This window comes from Bombus huntii, chromosome 8 (genome assembly GCF_024542735.1).
Source record: "Bombus huntii isolate Logan2020A chromosome 8, iyBomHunt1.1, whole genome shotgun sequence".
Lineage (NCBI taxonomy): Eukaryota > Metazoa > Arthropoda > Insecta > Hymenoptera > Apidae > Bombus > Bombus huntii.
In genome coordinates this window covers 16,161,211-16,187,310 of record NC_066245.1, presented here as the reverse complement: position 1 = coordinate 16,187,310, position 26,100 = coordinate 16,161,211, and the positions used below count along the sequence as shown (strand labels likewise).

The window sequence follows — 26,100 nt, the reverse complement described above, 5'->3', positions numbered from 1 at the left end:
TTATTACGAATGACGGAGCGAAAAGCAGCTCGATTTCTCGAGCAGATTTATCTCGTCTCTTTTAACTGGTACGATTTTCTTTGGTAATTGTATGCCGATTTTATGCAGCAAGTTAGTCCATTACAGATTCGAAGGTGTTCACCGTAAGATGGAAAACACGGCGAGCTGCATGGCAAACAAAAGCAAATGTCGGCTGCATAGGACACGCATGTAGGAAAGAGATTAACACGGTTAATAGCATCAAATTGTAACCATAAAGAATACCCAAGCGGGCAAGAAAGTACATAGTGTAGAGTGGAGAGCTATGCAGCCAGGACTTTTTTTGTGATTTTAATATGCACGTGTTCGAGGAACATCATACCAACCGGATACAAGGGGATAATAATTTTTTAAATTGACCATCGTCCACCGGGCTAATGACTTTTCATTTCGCGACCGCAATTAAAATGAACGTTTTAACACTGTTCGAGATATCTTTACAAGTTGCTACGGCAGATACGCCTGATTATGCCCTTCGGCTACGCGATCTCTAGACAACGAAGACAACGAAATTGAGTAATTTCGTTGATCTAATATTTGTTACACGCTAATGAGGATTGCAGTGAGTGTAGACAAAATGGGTAATTAAAAATGGAAATTTTATGCGAGATAGGTAAACTGGATCGGAGAGTATTTATCAATGGATCAAAGATACTTATGGATAGGAAAATATGATCATTTTCTTTACATTAGAACTTCATTTTGTTCGGTTCTTTGCTAACTTTTTTGCTACTGACTATAAAATGTTCTTCTTTCATTTTTTGAAGTTTTCAGATGAAAGATGTGAAATTATTAAACAGAATTTACATTTCATAATCATTGTTTGCACAAATTGAAAACATGACTTTACCACAAGAATTTGAATTTATCGTGTTTGAATCATAATCCATGTCACAGATGTGATTCGATAACGTGAAATAAGGAATAAATTAAATAATAGTCATATGTGTATTTAATACGATAGGATAATATAAACAGCAATGGAACTCATTACTGTAGCTTAATTATAGCTCTGAATTTTCAAAATGAGCTATTTTCTACGTCCTCTTATTATATTCGATGTGCCTATTCAGAATATCATAGTCTTTACCAATTATCAAAAGATGCTTAAACTCGAAGCAAGACAAAAAATGAACAAGAAAGAAAACTTGTTTTCCTGCAATTTCAACCGAAATCCGTGGAACGTCGATTATGAAAGATCATGAACTTCATTTCAGTTGTCGAGTTAACAAGGTAGCTGAAATTCTTGTATTATTGATCAGTCTTTGATCTTCCTTCACGCGTGCATTAAATTCGGTTTGATTTCTCGATTTAATTTCGTCACTCGAGGCCAATTTATTTTTTAACGAGTAAATGTGAAAAAACAAAACGGGAGAGAAAGGCGGGGGCGGTGAGAACGTGTCGGAGTCGCTGAACAACACCGGATCGTTTGAAATAACACTTTGCGGAAGCGTAAATAAATTAAACTGATCTGCCGCGAGCAAATGTTACACGAACAACCGCGATTTTATGGCAATCAAACAATTTACACACCTGAATTTACACTGGGATATGCGATAATCGACATTAATAATCGAATGCTGAAATCTCCGCCACGCGATTTGCCAGAGAGAGAGGGAGGGAGAGAGAGAGAGAGAGTGAGAGAGAGAGAGAGAGAGAGAGAGAGTTTGAAAAATCTAAAATATCGAGACGTCTTTAAATACTGTTTTTAAATACGATATCTAACTATGTTGTATTACTCGTTCCTTCTTTACATTTGTATCTCTTCGAGTATTTTATTTTCCGATCAAATATTTAAAAACTATATTTTCATGATATCTACTGAAATATAGTAACATCCATTTCGAGCCATATAAATCCAAAGAGAGCAACCTCTTTAGTTAAATATTAACCAGACGATTTACAAAAACTAAACGAATGTTAAAATGAGAATAAAATGAAGATAAAATTAAAATAACTGGCATTAAAGATATCCAAGTTTTTGTAAAACGAAGTACGATTCATTCCAGATAAAATACTAAAATCCACAAGCACCAACTTGTCCCTGAAGAACTTCCACAAAACAGCCTCTCGTCACTGATGAGTTAATCAGCTCGCCAACCAATTTACCCAGCGAGCTCACCCCTGACTGTTGAACCACAAAACCCACCATGGAGGAGGAAAAAAATCCCTGAAGCACCGATCCCGTTCAAGAGACAAAAGGCGCTCGTCGATAGCGAAGAATCTCTGGTCGATAATCCTGCTGAGGCAATCCTGTTGCTAAAAAAAAAAATAGGGACCATGATGGGGCCTCGTTGCTCGCAACGAGCCTCGGTCGAGAGCATATCTCTGTCGCGGGAGTGTCCACTGAAACTGTTGGCCGGTCGCGTTTCCATGAAAGGGATCGCTGTTTTGCGGTTTACCGATGGCGAGGCGAAACGATCGGCCGGCTAGGAAATAGCTCGGTAAATAGCGCGGCTCCCCTCGTTAACTCGATTTAATGGCACGTCGTTAGCAGTCGTATAGCTGGGGACGTGATCATAAAAAAACGAGTGCACTCGGAATTCGGGATACCCGGAATCGGTGAGGTTCGCCGAGTTTGGTAGAACAGAGACACAACTCGAGAACGGAACCAGGACGAAACGTGTTATTGTACCTTACCGGTTCCCGTGTATCCGGTTCTCGGCTCAGGCAATATCTATAAAAGATGATAACGCCGCTGATTGCCGGCGTATAAAACTGCCAACCTAACTCCTGCCCGTTCGACGATTGTATAACTCAGTTAGCGATTCTGCTTTTCCGGGATAGGCGCTGTTGCCCGCTGCTGATCGCTGTTGAGCATTGGCCGAGGGAGGTCTGAGAGATGAATTGATTCGATGGATCGTGTTGTAATTCTCGATGATGGCTGATTGTTGCTGCGGTGCAGTGGTTTTGGAAAATTTATGTAAAGTGGTATAAGTTACGATGTTGTTAGCCTGGTATCGGGTATTGTGTAATTATAATAGATGTAGTGCTCGTGAGTCAAGAAATGATGTTATTGCATAGATAATTCTACTATTGCGGAGTGGGTGATATTTTGACTATTGTGAAATTTGAAACTATTTCAAATTCAACTCGAAGATTTGTTTTCTGCGGGGAATATGTAAAGCTGAATCGTGTTACAGATATATGAATTGAAACTCGATAAACGTTTAATACAGAAAAATATAAATATATGTCTAGATTCAAGAATAATTTGCATACAATGCAAGTAATAAATGAGATGAAATAAACGCAGGAAATGTTTTATTAAACAAATGAATAAATATAAACAGATAAGGGATTTATTAAATAATAATTGAAGAACACGTTTCTCACTAACGCTAACGATAGAGCAGTAAATTTTGTCATAAAGAAAGATACACGTTTCAATTTAAAGTACATAGTCGTCTCACACTTGAAAGATGAAGTTCAACTTCGTCGCGATATAGTCTTGGATACCCTTGGTTCTGTCACTCCTTTTGTTCTACCCTTTCTTTGTTGTTTGCAGTTTCTTTAAAGTCTCGGCTACAGAGGAGCATTTACAATTTTTGTTTGAAACAGCAGTTTGAAGTAGCGTTTAAAGTCGACTAATATTATCTTCTGCTTTGTGACGGCGCTTTTACGTATTCCCTTTGCTTCATCTCTTCTATTGTTTTAATCCTTCCCACGCGTTCGTAACTTCTGAAAAGAGCAAAAAGGTACTTATAATTTTTCTACTAAGGAAACATTGATGTTGTTTCGAAAAATAAAATACACTTCGCGGTACTCGCATTTCCGTTATATATACTTCGGTTAAAAACCAGTTGTTTTTCGACAAAAGATAATAAAAGTAAATTTACTTTTTATATCTGTGTATATTTTACTAGTTATTATTTTATATTCTTAAGCAAACAAACGAATAGGTAGTGATTGAGGTTCTTTTATCAATCGAAAGAATACACCAACATTTACGATCATAAAACGAAAGATTAGTTTCAACATGCGTCGAGCAAGATGCTTAGACCGTTCCAAGAATTACGACAATTTAAGTAAATCACATGATGTAATATCAGGTGTTAGGCATCTATGTTGTTTCAGAATTTTTTGCGTAATCCTAATTCCATGGTAGGAAAGCAAATAATTCCGTTCGCCAACCGTTATCCATCGGAATGTAACTCAAGCCAAGTTTTTAATTTTTTTTGCGAGAATATATTCATTTTGGATTTCTCAATAGAACGTTTCCTTCTCCTGTGAATTTGTGGAAGATGTAATATATCGTAATACGAACAATACAAGAAGAATGAAATAAGAAATATAAGATTTTGTACTTCCGATATTTTTCTATATAGATGTACTTACATATTATATAGCGGTCATAGACGTAAAGAATACTAATATCACCATTTAAAGTAATATAATGTAGAATAAAGAAGAAGAACGCGCCGATGTCAAGATAACAGACTCATCTAATACCACCTGACAAATTTCAAATACCACATTTCATTTTAAATGAAATACACTTGCTACTACAATAATGGTTTCTCTAGTTCAAACATGAATATTTAAATTCTTTCACTATTTTAGCTATACTACGTACAGCTCCATCAGTAATTCATCTAATTTTTTCAAAAACAAATAAAAATTCCGAATTAAAAAGCTTCAAGGTAAACTGAATTCACCACTCTTATCATCGCTTATCAGTTCGCATCATAGATCTTATTAATTAATATAAACCACAAAAATTATCACGAAGTATATAGTATGTCGGGTATCGAGTTCGTCAAATCGTACAGACGGTCAAATATCAATCAACGATGCAATGATTGTCCATTTAGCCAGCTAGCAACAAAGACTTAGACCCACGAATCTCGTACCAAACTGACTCCATATCCAAACAGCGAGACAACGTAGGCCTAGAATGACGAAGCTGATGGTGTACAAGCAATTTCATATTTACGATGCCAAACAGAAACAGGGAAACCGAATGCCACGAATCGTGAAACTTGTCGACCAATCGGTTGGCCTGTCGGCGGTGTTGGACACCGGCAGGTTTCCCCATTAGCATCGCTCGACAGGCGAGGTTGTTGGTCCAGTGTGTCTGGTTTCGCGAGCGTGAAGCTCGCGCGTGCTCGTCTCGTGGAACGCAGCCTGGACGTGCAGGATCGTCGGTCGTATCAGCGGCACATGGCGTAGAAACCCATTATGAATATTCAGCCGAGGGTAGCCGGCATGGCTGCGTTCGAATCCATTATTCATCGCCACGGCGGCATCAGACCGCGCGCTGCATTTTCCACCGGGTCTGGGACCTGGGTTAGGTCGGGGAGGAAAGAAGGTTACTTACCACTGGCCAAGGAACAGGAATATAGGTGAGCTACGGTCTGGAGAGAGAGGAAAAAGAAAAGGTGAGAAGGAATGATCGAGGAACTGGTAGCGGACAAGAGGAAGAGGTTTAAGTAGAGCAGAGATTGAGGGAAGGAAGATTGGAGCGTTGCGAGGAAAAAGTTACGAGGATAGGAGAAGGAGGGAGGAATAGGAAGATGAGAAAGAGAGACAAAATGTGACTAGAGAGAAGAGAGGGATATGGGAAACTTGGAAAAGAGATCATAAAAATTGCAAAAGGTGAAGGAATCGTGGAGGAGAGGAATGGAAATATGGAAAAATAAGGTACATGTGAAAAAATAGTGACCAGAAAACAGCAGGAGAATATAAATTATAAATATAAGGAACGAAAAATAAAAGATGAGAGAAAAGGAGTTTAAAAAAAGAATTGTTCGTGGTATTTTTATTTGTCCGTTTTCCCTTGGTTCGTCGTGGTCGTTCTCTTCTTTTGGATCTACGTGTGCCTCTTCTGCGCGGTCTCGTTCTCCTTTGGGATCCTCACCCTCCTCACAACCGCTGGTTCCTCTGGTCGTTTCGCGTGGTTTTATTCGTTGGCGGAAAGAATGCGCTTCGTTCGGCCTAGTAATCAGTTCGGGAGAGCCAGCTGAGGGAGAGGATCGCTTACGCAACAGAAACCCGTCGTCAAATTTTTTGAATTCCTGAACGCGCGAAATAAACCGGGCTCTCGTGATAGGAATCCATCTTGTAAAATTAAAAGTAAATTGTTGTTTGTACTACCTGTTCTATGGCAGAAAAATATATTACATTATATTAAGATTATCTTAGTTAGTTCTTAATTTCTGGTTAATACATCTAATTAGATTTCCGAATTATTTATACAGATTTCGTTTAATTTTTAGCAGCAGAAAGATATTAAATCTCTGGTCAATTTCAATCAGAATATAGAAAGGTGAATATATGATATACACTCCGATAAAAATAATTTAAAAAATACGTGTAATAAATCGTTTCGTACGGTACGTATCATAAATAAACGACTTTCCGAATCACGACATAATTACTCATTATAATTACAACTTAGTTATAGTGAAAAATCTGTTTCCTTCGATCTTACCTACACAAAAAGAAAAAAAGAAGAAGAAAGAGGGAAAATGAGGAACAAGATAATGAAGATGCGTTTTTCAATTCCGTATCGCAAGTAAGCAGCTGGGCAGTTTCTAGTTACACGATCCAACGAATGCCCCAGCATACTGGTTATCATCGGTCTGAAGAGTGTTTCACATGAAATTGCGTTCATTATACACGTGACATGTTAAGGACAAGGAAAAGACAAATAGCGTTGCGAAGAAAATAATAAATCGAGCGAAGGAGGAATTCGAAAAAAACATCCGTAGTGATTTACTTGCTTACTTTTTCTCCTAAATCGATATATCGCAGGTATCAGCTGGCTCGATGTTTGAACCGCAAAATTGAAGCTTGAAGCACGCTTTGCAATTATGTAATTCGAGCGAAAAGCTTGCTTGCTGAATTTTATATTTTCATTTTGCTTGGAAAGAGAGGGAACTCCATTCGAATTTTTTAAAAGTAAATCAATATGATGTGATTTGTGACTTTTAGAAAATTAACACGTTTTTATAAATAGTTTACTATAAGTATATGAATCTGAATTACAAAAGGGACTATAGGTACTGCATAATTTTAATAGAAAGATTTTTCTGTGAAAAAATCCTGCTCGGTGATAAGTCTCGATTTTGAGAATCGGTAGATTAGATAGCGATTATTATTTAAGGAAACTTTGAATATTATAAGATATATATAATTTATATAATTAATTCCTGTAAATGAAGACATTGTTTTAATATTACGATATTCAAGATACATATTTCATCAGATTGATATTTTCTAATTACCATTAATTGAGCACGTTTATCCGATGATAGCAGCCCGATGATAAAGCAGTGATAAGCTTTCGCTGATTATTATCGATAACAATATTATTAAATCTTTAGTGACAATATATTAAATGTATTTTGGCAGTATATTAAATTAAAGTGTTAAAGTTGGAAAAGATTCAATTTGCTGTTCTTTAATCAAATAAAAACATAATGTATGTGTTTGCTAATCACACGAAGCCGTATATCACAATTTCTATATAGTGGATAAATTATAGCTTTTATATCTTTGACATAAATAATGGATGTTTCATAAGACAGATCGATAATTCTGTGAAGAACAATGTAATAAGATATATCCTTTTATTAGCGAGATTGTAATTATCAATCAACATTCATGTAACATCTGAATCGTCCATGATCACTTTATGAAGAATTGCAGCCACAAGATTTACGTAATAAAAGAAGCCCATATGGACATCTTTGTCGTTAGAACTATAGATCATTCACGTAATTTGAATAACGATTCATGAAAATAAAAAGCTTGAAAATTCTTTTTCTATCTTATATGTCTTGTTCAAAATTAGTTTATTTGATCGCTAACTAGGCGTTTCGTCTTGTTCTAGGTAAGTTGTGACCGGAGAACCGCGGTGAACGTTTGGATAATATTTCGGCGGTAGAGCTCAGAATGACGTTCAGATGCATGCCAGCCTTTCAGACACTTGGAGGCGGTGACTGCGGTGCATCCTGGGTAAGTGTGTTGTTCTTATGTAACTTGGTTGCCGCAATCCCTGTGAACGAAACGTCACACAGACTTATGCGTTTCGACCTTTCTTCCATGCGATTCCGCAAAAAATTTGTATTTCGCGCTCATCCAGACACATTTTCAACGCCTCTTGCAATTTTCTAGTCAGTCAAAGATGATCTGCTAGACGTGCAACGCTTTGAGATAGTTATGAAATCAGAGATTGAAAAAGACTTGGAGTAGCTATTAGAATACGACAATGCAATGTTAAAAAAATGACAAATTTTAATATTTTTATTCATTTTAAAATAATGGGAGTTCTACTGTACGTGAATCACAAATTATTCAATAACTTTACATAAATCATGTAAACAATTACTACTTTTAAATATCGTATTTAGGTAGTCGTCGATTTGTATATTTTAATATTCTAATTTTCACTCGAAAATCGTTTTCGATTACCCTCGTAACAGCTCGAGTTAGCAGTTAAAAAATGAAATCTCTCCCTCGCGTATCTTCGGAAGGATCAATGAAAACCTTATTTTCTCTGTTGCATGTTCGTTCATTTGTTTACTTATCTCTCGACTGCATCGTTCGACACGGCACGTTAAGTTTGTCCGGTTTCGTAGCATGTTTCCTGATTTCATTGTCGGTGAGATAGCATGATCTCTGTTAATTTAAACGAGAACGCGATCTCTTTTCTCGATTATCCACTCGCTTGAATGGTCTCAGAATTACATTTGAGACTTTGTATCAATGAATGGTGAAAGAAATAGGAGAATAAATAAAGGATAGGGTCATGAAGAACTACTAAACGTTGAACGCGTCTATGATATTTCGTTGAAATAATTCTTGACTTTTACGATTAATAGATAGCCTCGTTAGCTACTTTGATGGCTGACGTAGATTGTAATAAATAATTCTCAAAGAGATTAGGTATCCATAAACGCGACTATAAGTTTTCTTTGACGTTTAATGAAATTACTATATTTTCATAACCATCGATATTTACATTACACATACATTTTCAGATTCGTTTCGAATTTTACCAATATAATCAGGATAGCCCTGTCTTGTCACAGTTCTAATAGAATTTTATAATGTTTGTAACACACATTATACATATATACCTATTTGAAAAAATGTCTACAAGTTTTTAAACACTGGCACGAGCTGCTATACTTTATTAAATCAGCAAAACACAAATCCCTATGCGAATGAATAACGAAATCTTTTTAACGAAATTTCTAAATTCCTGGAAATTTAAATCCGTGCAAACGGATAAGAAAAATTAACGGACTACGACCCTGCACGCGTTAACTAAAGCATTTTCATGAAACCAAAACTATGGCGAGTTCTACGGAAAGAGGACCGGCTCGCCATTATTTGCCAGTAAACCTGATAATTAATTCAACGACTTTAAACCACTGCAGGAAGCGGCAGTGCGAAAGAAAGATTCAATTAAAGGTACAATGCTCTTTTCGTCGCTATCGTTATTACTTTTTGCGCGAATACAACGACACAGTCGTCGATGATGAAATTCGCTATATGCATCGGGAACGCCGATGTATAAACCACTATTTTCCTTGGAACGAAACGCTTGTTCTATTTGCCTGTCATTGTTTCCATTAATTCTGTTTGCGCACCAGAAAGTTTTCCATGCTCAAGGAACCAGAGAAAACTGCGAAAAAGGCACCGTCTAATTGTTACTCGTTCAATGGGAATAACGTAATTGTAACAAGCCCTTTTCATTAACCTCGCTAAACGCAGAAGGTTTTGTACTTACATCGAAAAGAAATTGCGAAATCTCTTTCATCGTGGAATAAAATCTATTGCTGTGTGTGCATTCTTGACAGATATTTGCTAAACGCAAACTAAGAATTAGTGCCTTAAAATGTTCTATGTCTATATAGTATTTAATTCATCGGATAACATATCTAATTTATTGGACGTGAGAAACTTCAAGAGATGAAATTAAAAATTTAGCAGACTTTTCGAATCAGATTTTGCCAGACATAATAGAAATCGCTTTGCGTATTTAGTGCAATAGTAAATTCCGTGGTTGTGCAACCTCCCCTGAGCGATTATCATTCATAGCGTTTAATTCCGGCGTTCAATCTACTCACGATTTTCAATGCAAAATTAATCGTGTAGCGAAAAATATTTGAATTACGGAAATGGTATTAGACAGCTTCAAGCCGATACGTGTACTAACTGTCTGGAAAAGGTTAAACATATTAATTTTAATCTTTAAACACGTCGTTACTCAATATACGTGCTCAATGGCGACTAAAAGATACTCGAGAATTGTTATTAAGAATTATGAATTTATATAACTTTCAAGAGAATGCCACAAGAAAGCAATTACTCGGTTTGTTATTTCGTTTGAAACTGCAATTACAATGTTGTACGCGATAAACTTAAACTTTTCTTCTGGTAAGAAAATGTATTTCTCTTAAGAAATAAAACAGTCATAAAATCTGCTTATCTGTCGTCAAGGAGCTGTTGTACCAACAATTGAGACAAATAGATTCTTTATTTCATGATACTATAGCAAAATAATTTAATTCAAATTTAAATCATTAGCAATAGTTTTTGTACTCGTGAAAAATTTTAACTATTTATGTTGCAAAATTATTTTAAAAAGTATTCAGCGTTGTACAAAAACGGTGCCTGAAGAGAAAAAGAAAACAACCCTGAAAAGAGACGAGATCTAGTTCTCAACGAACGAAAAACATTTAAGCGAGATTTCAAAGGGGTGGAAATATTTTTTACGGATCATCAAGTAAGGAATTAAAACACAAAGTGGAATATCGAGCGGTCAGTAAAAGCGAGATTCGCGGAATTATAGAAACGGGAAACGAGGTCGGCAGCAGCCATTTGCCGCGGATAATAAACGCGATAAAAAGCCAACTTAACGCGGCTGCGCGGTCGTGAAGTTTGCGGGTACGAACGAAGGATTCAAATCTACCTTCTTATTCTCATTCCGTTGTTATTACTTTGTTTCCTTTCTCCCCTCTTTCCGAGGCGAGTAAATAACTCCTCGTTTACTCACCCTACCCCCAAGTTTATAATGGAGATTATCTTATTTGCCTGTTGAGACTCGTTTCAATCCGCCAGGCGAAGTCCGAGTCCTCCGCTTGGTTCCTGGAAAAACGACGAGAAAACCGAAGGAAAGTCGCGAGCCTTTGCGAAACAGAGAAAAAGGGGATGTTACCGTGGAAAAATAAGGAAACGATCGTGGTTAGATTTAATGAAATCCTCGGTGCTTTGTCGAGTTCCATGACATTTGGGAATAATATATCGTTGTCTGAAAAATTGAAACATTGAACAACGAATTGGTGTCTTTCAGTCTAGATAAAAAAAAAAAAAGGACGTAGAATTATAGAGCTTTACGTGGAATATGACATTTCGCGTGCATTTGTTGTCTTCCCTCACGATCTTCGAACCATCACGATCATCACCATACCACTACCTACACATTAAAATATATACGCTGCTACGAAACACGGTTACGGAATATAACAACTTCCAAGTGATACAGCACCACGTAGGATTCAAACGCGTGTTCCATTACTCGGAATCCCTCACTTCATCCTTTGCATCCACCTAAAAACCGTATTCAACTTTCGTCACGGGCAAGGACCGTAAATCTGAAACAAGCCGCAAATTAATACGATTTGCCGATTTTTCCACACTCCGATCATCGAGATCTTACTCCTGTCCTTGTATTTCACGAGTATTTCCCCACACTGTGTGATTGCCGATCCACCAGTCGTTCCATCCGTTTCTAGCCATTCCATGCGGCCAACGAATCGCGCGTATAGCTGCACCTTGCAATTACGCAGAAAGGCGGTCCACCCACTCCGCGACTTCGCTGGTTGCGGCACGGCGTAACAGGGCCCCTCCACGGCTTCTCTTCCCCCCTCGCTGACCCCCGCGTGCAGTTTCATTATTAATTATCAGGTCGCCAGTGTGTTATTAGTGCACTAGGAGAAACCGCCCGCCTCGCGGCGCGACTCAATTCGAAGGAAGAAGCGGCCCGATCCTTAAGCCGACGATGATAAATAACGACGTGGCGGATACACGCGCACGTATAATCTGCTGCACGGTCGTTTTGAGTGACACGCGGCTGTAATTACTATTATCAATTAGCGGATGGCAGAGGAGATTTATGAATTAAGAATAAAAGCTGCCGTCGAAGATACTTTCGTATCTTCTATCCTTGAGTGTTTAATCTTTGGCGTGATGTAGATTTTCGAGATTGTTCTACTGATGAAATTTTACTTCCATTCTTATATCGTTTTCAACGATAGGAAATTTCATCGTTGTAGTGCTTTCATCTATAATCGGATTTTTCTTTGTTCGCGAGGATAGGATATTGGCAGATTGTTTTGCCGAACAAAGTCGCTTCGTCTTGAGTAAAAGTGAAAATAAAACTTTCCATCGTCTAAAAAAATGAGAAAGATCGAAAGCATCCAAAAATTATCGTACCTACTCCTCTCGTATTTCTCTCAAGAATGAAGAATCTTTCAACCGCTGTGCCGATCTTGATGGACACCTGTTCCGCGAGACATAGCTCCCCGTAAAAAGGAGTTGGCGATGGAAGGCACGCCAGATTCCCTCGAGGAAGGAGATCAACAATCCCGTCAGAGATTTACAACGATGCACACGAGCGTTCCTAGTTGCAATCTAGCGTTAAACCATTTGATGCCGCGTGAGACGCGTAATTATCATATTCAAATTGTCAGGTATGCTTCGGGGGCAACGAGTCGCGTTAATGACTCGCGTGTACCGTACCCATGTCGACGTCGTTTGCCACGATGTCCAGTGGGTATACCAGTCGAATGACGATCCTGCACCAGTCAATTGGTATTTAACAATTATCGGAAGAACGATAATTAGAAACGAAAGAAGAAAGACACGAAAGACAGGCGGAAGCAGAAACAGGAGAAGGTCGTAGACCTTTTCTCTTCTAATTATTGGCTGATAATTAATGTGACGTAATTAAAAAGGCGAAACGACGCGGACAAATGGCGGCGACTTGGCGTGGCATTGGCCGACCTGCGTGCATCGCGTTTAGCCTGCCGTTCGTTTTTCTCGCATAACGAACTCATTTATTTCTACACAGTAATGTACGACAATGCAGGCCGGTCGAACTACGACACGAAACAAAGCACGCTGTGGCTGGTCGGCGCGCGCCTATACGCCAGAAACCGCTTCTTAGCAAACGAGCTGCGCGCCGGCACCCTGAGGGGCGGCGAGTATTTCACCAGAATTTACGTTGCGTTTCACGCTGCTAATACCGCTGTAGTATAATTATAATTAGCGGGCTACGCCCTTCACACCGCCCCTTGGAAAGTTCGCCGTGTCGGATACCTGGCGCGCGTATCCTTCACCTTGATGTCCGGCGACCGGCTCGATGGCCGCGTCGCTATGTTGCTCTTGTTTTCGCGTCGTCGCGTCGCGTCAGCCCGGTTTCACCTCGATTCTGTGTCTTTTATTGCGATTAGCTTATCTTTTTCGACGCTTCCAACGGAATCTCTGTATGTTTTCTGTGATGAAAGATCATCATTTAACGCGAAAATGGAGATTTTCGGTCTGGCTGAATTAAGAAAATATCGTGGAAATATGGTAGCCTTGAGCGATAATTTGTCGAACAACAAATACGACATCGTAACATTAACGTATTACAAGATATGGGTTGCATGTGGACATATATAAACTACTTTTCATATTTAAAACATTTTAAGGCAAATATTATAATCAACTGATTTGTAATGTGCAAAATTTACTCGTAGCAAACCTGTTGCTGCTACACAAGAGAATTTATTATTGCGGATAACTTGTAATTTGCAACTTGCGAAATTTCACTAGTAATATTAGTCCAATTCTGCAAGTTTTGAAAAATAATATGGTGATACAAAAGTTGCATGTCAATTATAAATGAAATTCATTAGAAAGTTACTTTCGCGAGTAAAAACGAAGGTCGAACATCCACATGATACATTTTTTTATACAATGTTTATACGAATATTTGTATACGACGGTGGTGGTAGGTACATAGATATTGGCCAAAAGCTTTTACCCTTTTCACGGGAAAAATTTGAAGCCGAATTACACGACAAACAATATGTGCACATTTGTACATTTGTTCGACAGATATCGTATTTTTCTACAATTTGCAAGCGGGAAAAAATGCACAGATTGTAAATCAGATTACATATTGTAGAATTGCAAATTTGTAACTGTGAATGCCGCACCGAGCGAAATGTATTTTTTCCCCTCAGAAACTTTTTTTAACCGCTATATGAAAAATTTATCTTTCGATGTTTCATTTGCTGTTTCAAGTTCAATGACTCTATCGCTCGCTGTAGTTTTCCCTCGTTCATTCATGAACCTATCGTTGAAAATCATCTAAAACTCTTGTCGTTTCCTAATAATCTACAAATAATTTTTCATACCAAAAAACAAAAGGGAATCGGACGGTAATATTTTTTAATCAAATAGACAAGGGAAACTTTCTTCGATCTTCGATCTCCAATCCTACGGAAACTAACCTTTCGTTCGAAATTCCGTATCGACATCGTCATCAAGATTTCCTGGCAAAACTGCGCCGCGAATCGAAGATCCTATCCACATATAAAGCCTATCAAAATATTCCAATCTGCTGGCAGAGATACCGAGAGCTTTGGCTTCGGCTCTGGCCGAATCCCGTCCGATCGAAACTTCGATCACGCCCAGCGCGTCTGTCCAAGGGATCCAGAATGGATCCTGATCGAGATCGCCCGCGTTCAAAAGGGAGGCAGATGCAAAACAAGCGGCGTTTCGCCTCTCCGCTTGTCCGCCACTTAGCGCGCCGCGATCATGGAGTTTCCATGGGCAGCGTTCTGCACGGCATGACACCGGCCAATCGCGCAAAATTACGTGGAGAGGCCGACAGAAACGGAGGGAAAAAGGAGGGAAGCGAGCTGGCACAGGGTGAACAGGGTAAAGGAGGGGAGGGAGAGAAAGGAGACGAAGAAGGAAGAGAAGCCTCGGCTCGATGGTGGCCAAGAGAAGAAAGAAGAGACGAAAAAGAGGAGAAAGAGAATGGTGCGCGTGCCTCGGGGCGAAGTCTTGGGCCTCGCGTGCCCAGGCATGGCCTCGTCTCACTCTCGAGCGTTCGCGGTCAGAGGTCATCATCGAGCACGAGCCACCTTGGGGTTCTCAACCTCCCCTCGGTGTTGCCGACACCGATATAAAACTGCCTCATTAAAGGCGTTTGCGAATTCCGAGCGTGCCTCGAATCGAAGACGAGTTAGCCGGATTTGATGGGCTCCTTCGAATATTAGAACGCCTTACGCCGATTTCCTCGCATTTTTCGTTCGCTTTGTGTGTGTTTTTTTTTTCTTTTTCCTTTTTTCTTTTCGTAGTACAAGATGAATTGCTATTTTCTGACTTAAAATTCTATTACGAATAAACTGTTGTTCTCGATCCATCAGCGGCACTTGACAGTACCTCGGATAGTAATATCTCGGATCACCGTAGGAAAAATGATAAATCTTCGGCAAAGCCGCATAGACGCTATAGATGACTCGTTTTAAACCACCCTAATCAGATATAAAACATCAAACTGATCGTGCGTGCTCGCGATGTTTGCATATCGTCGTCCAATCGCCTTCTAAGCGTTTCAATAAACTATCGCGTAAAAGCAATAATTAACCGTACAGGTAGAAGCGATTCCGGAGCGAAGGCAGCTGATCGTGCATTAAGATCATCCGTAAAGGGCGACGCATGACGGTCATTAACAAAAATTTCGTCCGCGGGATCGGCGACTCATTCATTTTGCTTAATAACTATAAATTACGGGTTATCTCGATCGGCTTCGTGACCGGCAAGTCCTATGAATTTCAGCGTGAACGGGAACGTGGCACCCCCGTGTAACCTTGCTAGTCTAATGCGCGCGATTAAATCGCCATCGCCGATGGACACGGAAAAAGGGACCAACACGGCGAAACGAAAGAAAGAACGAACAAACTGAAGAAAGAAAAGAAGAAAGGGGGAGATGGTTAGCGTACCGTGGTACAAGGCAAGAAGATTTTTCTAAACCAATATGTCGGCTTGTAATCAGGCTAAGTGGCCCGTTCGCTGTTTTAATGCCATAAACACCGCCCAAGCTCGGAACTTGTTTGCGATCGAGAAACGATCGCGCATTAAGCTGGAAGTATGCACGCGGCGTATCGGTAGGACGCGGCCAGTTTTTCCACGGAGCTTAACGGGAACAGTCTTAAATCATACACTTAAACCGATCATTACAGAATGTCTTGAATCAGTTACGTTTTAACGGGGGGATATTTATTACCGTCAGCTAGGGAGATAAGGTCCCTCCTCTACCCCTTTTGTATCCCACCCCTTTATCTAGACCGGTCAATTAGTCGGTTAAACATATGACGGTATCCGAAACCGGTTTCCACGCGGAGCGTATGGATTTTTGTTTAGATGCTAATTATTTCCTGCCTCTTTTTGGCTCTGCCGCCGAAAATTATTTACTGAATAAAAGATCATGAATCGAATATAACAATGAAAATCACGCGTACAAGTCGTGAAGAGAATGGATATGACGTGAAAAAGGATTTTTAGATGATTTGAGGAAAGTACTTGAGCTAAAAAATAATTAGGAAAAGTGTGTTTCAGCTGATTCGTGGAAGTTAAACAACCATAATATCATTATCTAAGAATACTTTAGAATAGGCTTCACTTTAAAATTGAAGATATGTAATTTCTACATTTCGAATTATTTATATACGATATTTACGATATACAATATGTTTATTTGTATACAATATTTTTTCTTCAAAGTGTTATGTTTGAATCTAGGAATATAGTAACATTTATGTTTGGTATATTGGTGTTTCTTTGGCCACATTCATCGTGATTTGTAACTATGCTCTCTAGATAATTCAGAAAACGTGGGTAATGGTAGAGATCTATAAACGCTAGTTTCAGAAGCTCTTCAGATACGACAGCGGAAGCCGGTAATGGAGTCGGTAAGCAAGATATCTGCGGGAAGTTGAGAGGATAACGAAAGATTTTATACTTACTTTATTTTCTCAGTAGATGGTCGTAGTATGTATTGCTGTGTAACGCGTATTGATTTCAAACACATCCACTTAAGTTTCTTAAGTTTCGGTGTTTTTACATTTATACATCAAATTCGTTCATTAATTTCCTTTTATGTAACTATAAATTGGTCGCGTTAATAATTGGTGTAAATATTTCATCAATGTTATTAAATATAATCTCTAAAACATATACATCATGAAATTATCTATTACGTTCGTTTACAATATTTAACAATAAAATACTCAGGACAACTAACTTCAATCAACTCTGCATCAACCGGCGAATGAAATTAAATCAGAAACCAATTTATTTATCTGCCAACTTCCTTATTTTGTCATCTTGATTAATTATTTTCACCAATTATTTCATATTCGTTATAACTAAACCCTCAAATTAAGATCACATTCATGATATGTACATTGCTGAAGTTTTAAATTACACGCTATATGATCCACGATTAAACCGTAAAAGTTCTTCATCGTGACAGTCTTCGAACGAATCTAAACATTGTTCCCTCGATCAACTCCTATCACGTTCTTATACTCTGACAAACAGCACCAATTAACGTTACTGCTGAATCGAGTTCGATCTCAGATACGAACGTGTCTGCTTTCAGGGTTGCGCACTTTTATCGGAAAATAGTCTCGCCATTATGGATTGCACAAAGGGTGCAAAGACTATCGAGCAGGTGGCGAGACTCACTCGTCCCGAATTGTCCAGCGAGCGAGTCACGTCGAATAGCGTTCCGCGAGAAATATGCAAGCTCACCGTAGAAACGGTCGATTATCGGCGGCAATATCGTGTGACGGATAGCTTTTGAGATTTACGCGAAGATACCAGCCGTGTCTTTTCTTTCGCGGAACGAAGAAACGGCTAAAGACATTTTCTTACCGTTAGCCCGATAGGATCTCCTTATTGATAGAGTCCGCGAGGGGCGAGGAATTTTTAATTAGCCCGGAGCACGTCGATTAAATCTTGTCGAGTAATTACGAGCCGGCCTCGTCAGCCAACGGCTATCGAGCCTCGTAACCGTGGCCGCGTTCGGGCAACTTCTTGCTTTCGTTTCGCGATACGCGTTCGAGTTTCAACGGTGGCCTTTTATCTTTCGATGACAGTCGCGAATCTTCTTGCGCCACTGATAATTATATCTCGGTACAAGTAACCTCCGTTGCCCCAACTTTTCAAGATACGAGAGGATAGAGATGATACTAGTTCGAATTGAAATTTTGACAACTCGAGTTAGTTCACTATTGATTCTCAGTTCGCTATATCAACGTTCCGACAGATTTATTCGCATTAGACTTGTTAATGCTGAGAATAAAATCTCTGAAGTTAAAAGACAGTAAGAGAATTATAGTTTACGCGTTATGCGGGCCAGAGAGATAGGATCCAAATCGAAGTTTGCTTTTAATTAATCGTGAATGCATCAATTACTTTCACTTAGAGTTTCCCCTGATAATTATTATTTTATGTAAGTGCAATCACGAACCCAGATTCGAATCGCATTGTATTTCCAATGTGAAAGTGCGCACTACTCGCCGATAACAGATATAATTTTGCCGAGAATGCCACGGTTCTTGCTACTTTTGTTATTTTATTCTTCTTTCAGTCAATTTTTGTACGATAATTCCTTTCACTCTTTCAGAAGATTTTCTTTTCTTTTCTTACGAGAAGATAATAAATCGCAGGTTTTTCAAAGCGTGTTACTTTAAATCGAATTGTTATAAGAAATTAAGTTGTAAGAAGATAAATACTACAAAAGATAAATGAAAATTTTAAGGTTGCTTTACGTAACTTTTTTCTGTCTTATGTGACGAAGATGTAAAGTGTAACGATCGATGCAAGGAGGCATTTGAGGCATAAAACGCCCAACATAATGTCAGTGACATGCATCCTTCAAGCTCGCGCTAGATGTAATCAAAGAGGCTTGATTTGCAATTAATAACTCCTTCGTTGATGATTCTTGATGATCTTTGACGGTCGGTTCTTTTGGCCTGTTAATGAATGTGTCTCGATTCATGAGTCAAGATTTACGATCCTCTCTTCAGTTCTGTATCATGCAACGTAAGAACAACGTGTCTTCCCTTTTCTTACTTTTGTTGCGGCTCGAATTGAAAAGTAACGATAAAAATATAAAACAAATCGGTCTTTACGGAGTTTATAACTCCATCATAGCCTTTCGTACTTGTACTCGACAAACGCAAGAATCAATCGTTATTAAGCTTAGCAGTATTTAAAAATGCGTAAATTTTAATAGTTTATGTATCTATATTTTTTATAATTAATCAAGGCAAGTTCTTCAAATTTATTTCGCTTCCTCACTTTTGCCAATAATTCTACAATTTTATAAAAATGTAAATTGACACGAACATTCATCGTCTAATAATAAACTACTCTTTAAAACATTTCCAATAAAATTTTAAGTTCAATAAAATCCAATTTCCCTGGTTATAAAAGCAACGCAATATTCGCTGTTAAAGAAGGAAGCAACACGAATTGATCGATAAATATGATCTCACTGGCAACAAGTTGAAGCTAGAACAATCCGGACGTGCAGAGAAAAAGAATGTCGGATAAATTAATCCTGACTTCGTGGCCACGATCCCGATCTTTTTTCGCGTTGTCACTTCTGTCGTCGGGCATGGATCTCAAAAGGAATACGCACGATCAAATATCTCACGTGTGGCGTGTCAGCCGGTTAGAAAGTCCGCTAGCTCGATCCTCGAAAATGTCCCTCATGCATTAATCATTGTCTAGCTCGCGCGATTCTCTAACAACGCTGTTCGATTTCAATGAGTGCGCACTGTTCCGTACCGACAAGGTGGAAGAGCTAGAACAGCGAACAAGATTGATAAATAGGTTTCTGTGTTATAGCGTATCGTTGCTGATGAATAAATTTCGATTTCTGTTCCTCTCTTTTCTTTTCTTTTTTTTTCCGAGAAAAAAGATTCTAAATACATGAGTGGAAGAATAATTTTCTAATAGAGTCGTTTATCAAGCGTTTTCCGTCATAGTCTATTGAAAATATGATTTTGCATTTTATTTCGATTTTACGGCATATAATCAACGAGAATGTAATTAATATAAAAATCATTTCGCAAGTATAAGTTAGAACATTGTGAGAAAAACTGTACATAGAATAAATATTCTATATTTTATACCAGAATACATTGATTGTTACACAGAGGTTTCCAACGTTGTTACATTTTTTGTGATAACCGGTTTTTTAAAGTAAAAGTTTATTTAATAAGCATAACGTGTAGTAGTGTGGATTATAGAGCTCGGTGTTATTAAACTTTTTATGAAAATTTTTTTAATAATGTATAATTTAAAGCGAAATATAATTAAAAGTTGAGTTGAAACGTTCAGCTCTGTGTATCTTTGATGAAACGAATAGGTACTACCCGAGCTTATTAAATTCGATTTAAATAATCGAATTATAGGCAGCATGATTGTTATTTATAATTAAAAAATGTACGAAAAATAATTTATCTTTACATGTTCAATTACCGTATGGTTATTTAAACGATGATACGAAATTGTAACGATCGTAATTCAGGCGATGGGAATGAAACGTCGGTTACAAAAGAAGCTCGCAGCATTTTCAACGAAGCTCTGCCGTTCATTCACACAGTTATCGCGACGTATCCGTGCCGGAGAAAGAACGTGGAAGCAATTAGGCCATCTCGCCGAGATGAAATCTGCGTGTGAATTGACGGAGCTACGTTGATGATGTCGCCGGAGGATCGATGCGAATAAAAATGAAGTTAAGAATAAAGTTTGACGTTGACCAGTACGCTGTCTCAATCAGACAGCTTAATCTCGTTGCTTGGTTCTCAATCAATGCCTCTATAGGGATTTGTAATAGAGGATAAACTAAAATAGAACACTTTTTCTCATAATACGAATAAATTAGAAATCTTTCGCTTCATTGATGTTGAGATATTATTACACAAGCTGCTTAAAGCTTGAAGTAAAATTGAAAGGTAATGATTCTTAACTTCGTTTATTGATCCGTGTTATTTTCTTGCTGCTTTCTGTTGTTTCATAAAGTGACGCAATATTACGTCAGCGATTGCGTATGTGTTAAAAACAGAATTAATCGATAAATCGTGAAAGACAAGACGTATCATCCACCAAAATTGTATAAATAAAAATTCTTTACCAAATTTAGTAATAAATTTTTTACACTAAAACATAAAGTATAAGATGCAATATAGAAACAAACATTTTGACAGAAAGCTATAAAAATTCACTTTTCATCATAACGTCGTCGAAAGAGGGAAGAATAATCGCGGCTAAGCGAAATGGCGCGAGGGTGCGGCACGCGGATGAAATTAAAAGCCTGGAAGGAAGATTCGTGCGGAGCACGAAACGACGTAATTTGCTCACGTGTCCTGTGTCATTGGCGACCAACCCTGTTCATCGTAGTCGGATAATACACGGTAAATTCCAAACGATTATCTACGTGACTCACCAAACTTAAAATTCTCTAATGTACGAGACATTAGAGAATGCTGTTCGTGCTTTTAAATTTTTCAAAGCTACAGAAAATAATGTTGCAGTATAATTATACAGGGTAGTTGGTAACTGGTGATACAAGCGGAAAGGGGGTGATTCTACGCGAAAAAAGAGGTCAAAAATATAGAATAAAAATTAAAAAAAAATTTTTTTTTTAATTTTTCCATCGAGACAACGATCTACAGTGAGATCCGTTATAACGTACCGCACGCGTACCGAGCGAAAATTAAAAGTCGATTTTCTCGAAAACAAAGCCTCAAATGAAAAATTTTTATTCTATATTTTCGACTGCTTTTTTCGCGTAGAATTACCCCCTTTCCGCTTGTACCACCAGTTACCAACCACCCTGTATAATCATACAATTCTTAATAGAATTGAAAGTTTCATGCTCTTCGATTTATATCGTTTTTTGTATATAAAAGGATATTTGTTTTCTCCTTTCGGAGTGATCGACTATATAAGAGAAAGATTATCGAGCAATAATAATATCGATATTTTGCAAGTTTATCATTCGAATACGAAAAGTTTGTGAGAAATATAACAACAAAGATTCGCAGTCGATGTCCGAAGTAAAAGACGAATAATTCGAAGAATCGATTTTGTCCCGAGCACACACGTTCCGTCAACGATCGTCTCGCACGATCCTTCCAACAATTACCGATTCACTCAATTTTTTGCAACGTCTAGCACGATTTCCTCCGCCGGATGTTACCGTGTGAAACAATACGTAGTAGGACGCAGACGTAAAGTGAAATGATAGGGGTGAAAATGAAGGGATAGAGAAACGTGTGCGTGTCGTAGATGCAACGTTTCTGAATTTTTTTTTCAAGCACTCAATTCTTATCCACGTACAACGCGAAATCGGTTTCACAACGTGGAAAAACCGGCTTGTAATTTGACAACGAGATTCCTCTAGTATATAAATTCAGTCTGTTTTTACTTCTAGTATACCATAGTATAATATGATATTATATTAGGTTGTCCGAAAAGTGTCTTTCTTTCGCAAACGTATTTTTTACAACACTGCATCTTTATACAAACGTGAAACCAAATCTGTGAAATATCGCGATGTTTATTTCGACAGAACAAAATGGATCGTACGTAATTCGACGAAATAATATAAAACAAAAAACGTTGTGCGTCTATTATTTCCTCATAAAACGAAAGAAACTTTTCAAACAACCTAATAGTATCAAAGGCTGGCTCCATCAATTCATGCATTTTGGTAATACTCGTATGTTACGAGTATTATTTCAAATCAATCAAACAGCAGTTCAATAATTTCACAACAGCAATTACGTACACAGTACCTTCGATCCTTAATTTTTATGCTTCGCGTTATAATCACAACATTATCATTTACGACAAGAATAGAACGTAATTCTAACCATTCGTCAAATCCACAGCCACGTCAATGGTTTTTTCCTATCCGTAACATTCATTTTCGCAATTATGTAATTGGAAATGGATGGTACGTTTTCGTGATTTAAGGCGCTTCCGGTTAGGTCGTTGGCGAGCTAGACGGCTTTCTCGACGTCGTTGCGTCGGGGCGGCGTCGCTTCCGGTGAGCGGAGCAGAACAGCAACGCCGGTCGAAGCCGCTGTTGCGTTTTTTCACCGTGACATTTTTTCGATCTCGCTCGAAGCGGCAGACAGGGAAAAAGTCTAACGTTGCTCCAACCCGTTTGCCCTAGATAGCACGCGCGAGAGATGTCCGCGCTCGCTCGCTCGCTCGCTCGCTCACAAACGCGTGTGTACACGCAGACACGGGCGAACGTCGGCAATCGCGGCACGTACGCGTTATGAACGAAGGAACAAGGTGCGTTGGTCACTGGGGCGTTGACCTGGCTGGACCAAAGGAGCGCGAGCGGAATCTCGCCTCTGCCGGAGGATGAGAGTCGAAGGAGTCCGTTTTTTCTCCCAATTGCTTCTCCTCCTCCCGTTGTCCTTTAGTCGATTCTCTTTTTGCCGGTCATGTGAGAGAGCACGTAATCTCATCGCGGAAGAAAACTGCTGGGTGATTAGTGTTTACAGGATTTAGAAATATTGGTGGAAGAATTGTTGAAAATTGTCGATGTAACGATGTTCACGGTTAATTTGCGAGGCAACTTTTGCATCGATAAGATTTATTGGGACATAGCATTTCGCGATAAATGGATTATTTACACATTCTATTTTCAAAATTATGTTTGATCCAGTAAATGATATTTAACATAATTTAACATATCTTGCGAATAGAAAGATCATCAAATTTTTATTTATGGACAATACGGATCACAGGAGAAGATTGTTTGATCCTCAGATGATGTTTCGAAAACTACGTTTGGAAGTTTATCGTATGTTGATTCATATTTGTATAATAGTTATTGAAGTTTAGTTTAGTTATGAAATAGATATAACAGCATGTTTGTGTTGCTAGAGTATAACTGCTAACTGACGTATTAGCTAAAACGATGTTCCCTCTGTTCTTTTAGTTAGCGTTAAGTGGGGATTGTGGTAATCAAAGACTAATGTGTTATCACCTTTGTTTTAGTACGAAAAGGGCTTTAAGTGCTGCGTCTCGTGGCTGCTTTCGATAGTTTAGGATCGATTAGCACTTAGTTTATCAGATGATATTCGAAGGCAGGTTACAATAGCAATTCTCAAACTTTTGAATTTACAAGTTTCTTCTGCTTCTATTAGTCTTCTAAGAATTATGGTGGAAGGCCAGGGAACCTCGTTAGCGTAAAGACTATACCTATTAATTTTTTGTTTATACCGAATTAGAATTAAAAGCGGCTGAAAATTTCTTAAATACACATTTCTCAAAATGAGACATAGAACAAGAACTACTTGCTAGAACAATTTGCTGTTTAAGGTATTCAACTCTTTGAAACCTAAAGCATTGGTTTTAAGAATTTCCTTCGTTTTCAAACTGTTAAATTTTCAAATTAAGATTTTTAAATTCCTCCAAGTTTCCGATTTAAGGTTCTTATTTTCTCATACATTAGATACTTCGATCTGTTATTTCACTCGCATAAAATCAAAGTCTCTTTTCCCTTTCGCACGATAATAAAATGTCACAAGCAAACAAACATTTCCCGAGCAATAAGGGGAATTCCTCTCTTCTTTAGAGAGGAATCAGAGTAGAGTCGCTTCCTCGACCGCATCGCGTGCTCGCATCATATCTGATAGGCTCGTGCGCTCGCTTTTATCGAGCATAATATCCTGTTCTCGCCAAGCAATTCGCGGATCCGCTTCAAAAGGCACCGAATTATTTGGTTGGCGTGCCGTTTCACGCGGCGGGCCCTTCGAAAAATCACGGCGGATCGCCGTTGACCCAATTCAACACGGACAATTTTGAGTCGCACAATCGGCTACTTAATGAACTTTTAAAAGCCGTCTATTACGTACCACTATAATCAGGCATCGGTTCCGTACGCTTAACGCTTTTTCGGTTCGGCCGAGGTAGTAATTACGTCATCTGAACTCGCCTCAATAACGATTATAACGTTCCGGTAACGTTACGAGATTGAAAGCTGCTCTTCCTTGCAGCCTCTCTCGAGGTCACCGTGAATCGAAAACTTTTTAACACAGGTCTTATAAAACAAAAAAGAAAAAGAAGAAAATGTGAAAGAAGGAAACGAGAAGAATGAGAAGAAAAAGATCTCGTTGGCGGTGTTGGTTTCGTGTTCGTCGCTGCCCTCGCGCTTTTTATTCGATGCCGTTTAATTTTGCGCCGTTCTCGATCGAGCTTGCTTCGTGAAAACGGCCCTTATCGATTAATTAAAAGGTTAACAACTCCGCGCAACGGCCAGGTGATTCTGAAATTATTCCATGATTACTGATTTTAACCTTTTAATTTTTCTTTTTTTAAGCCCCCGATTTTAACCGTATACGAAACATGCCACTGACTTGATCTCCCTTTAAAGAAATTTTCTCTTCCTTATACATAATCATATATTAGACAGAACTTTCTTCCATCAACCTGTTTATCGTTCCATTTTATTTAATTAATATCGATGCAACAAATACGACTTCTTGGAATATTGTTGAGAAAGCACGTCGTTGAACGCAAGGTTCTTCATCTCTTCTTCTACGTTTTATGGTTATTCACGCGGGATTGCGTTATGAAAGATCAATGCAACTTACGAGTTCTTTGATGTGTCAGCGTGCTCCTTTTGTACCGAATACAAATGACGCGATTATTGAATTTGAAAATGGCGCGATTTGTATTTTTCCTTGGCCCGCGCTTCATTAACGCGAGTACTGGGTCTCGTGCTTATTAATAAACGACCATTGAACAATGGCTAGCAGCAGAAAGCATCATCGGACAGAGATATCACAGGTCGTATTATCGCCTTTTGCGGCCGTGTAATTTCGCGCGGCAAAAACCTCCGACTCGCTTTCTTTGCGTTTTCTGCGTACGTTTCTGGACCGCAGGGACAATATCTAGTTGATCGTTCCGCGAGATAAGTCACTCGGATTATGTACATCGACG

General features: G+C 38.6%; 1 protein-coding gene across 2 annotated transcripts in view; it reads left to right on the top strand.

The window, feature by feature from the left end:
• Nucleotides 1-26,100, top strand: part of LOC126868415 (transcription factor AP-2-epsilon) — a 201,251-nt gene that overhangs the window by 80,898 nt on the left and 94,253 nt on the right. Inside the window, exon 3 of one of the 2 annotated variants that reach the window (XM_050623797.1) lies at nucleotides 7,882-8,001. The exons of the other annotated variant lie outside the window; for it this stretch is intronic. Within the exon in view, the coding sequence (XP_050479754.1) occupies nucleotides 7,939-8,001 (63 nt within the window). The 5' untranslated portion in view covers nucleotides 7,882-7,938. The remainder of the gene's footprint in view (nucleotides 1-7,881; nucleotides 8,002-26,100) is intronic. 2 annotated transcript variants of the gene reach the window in all.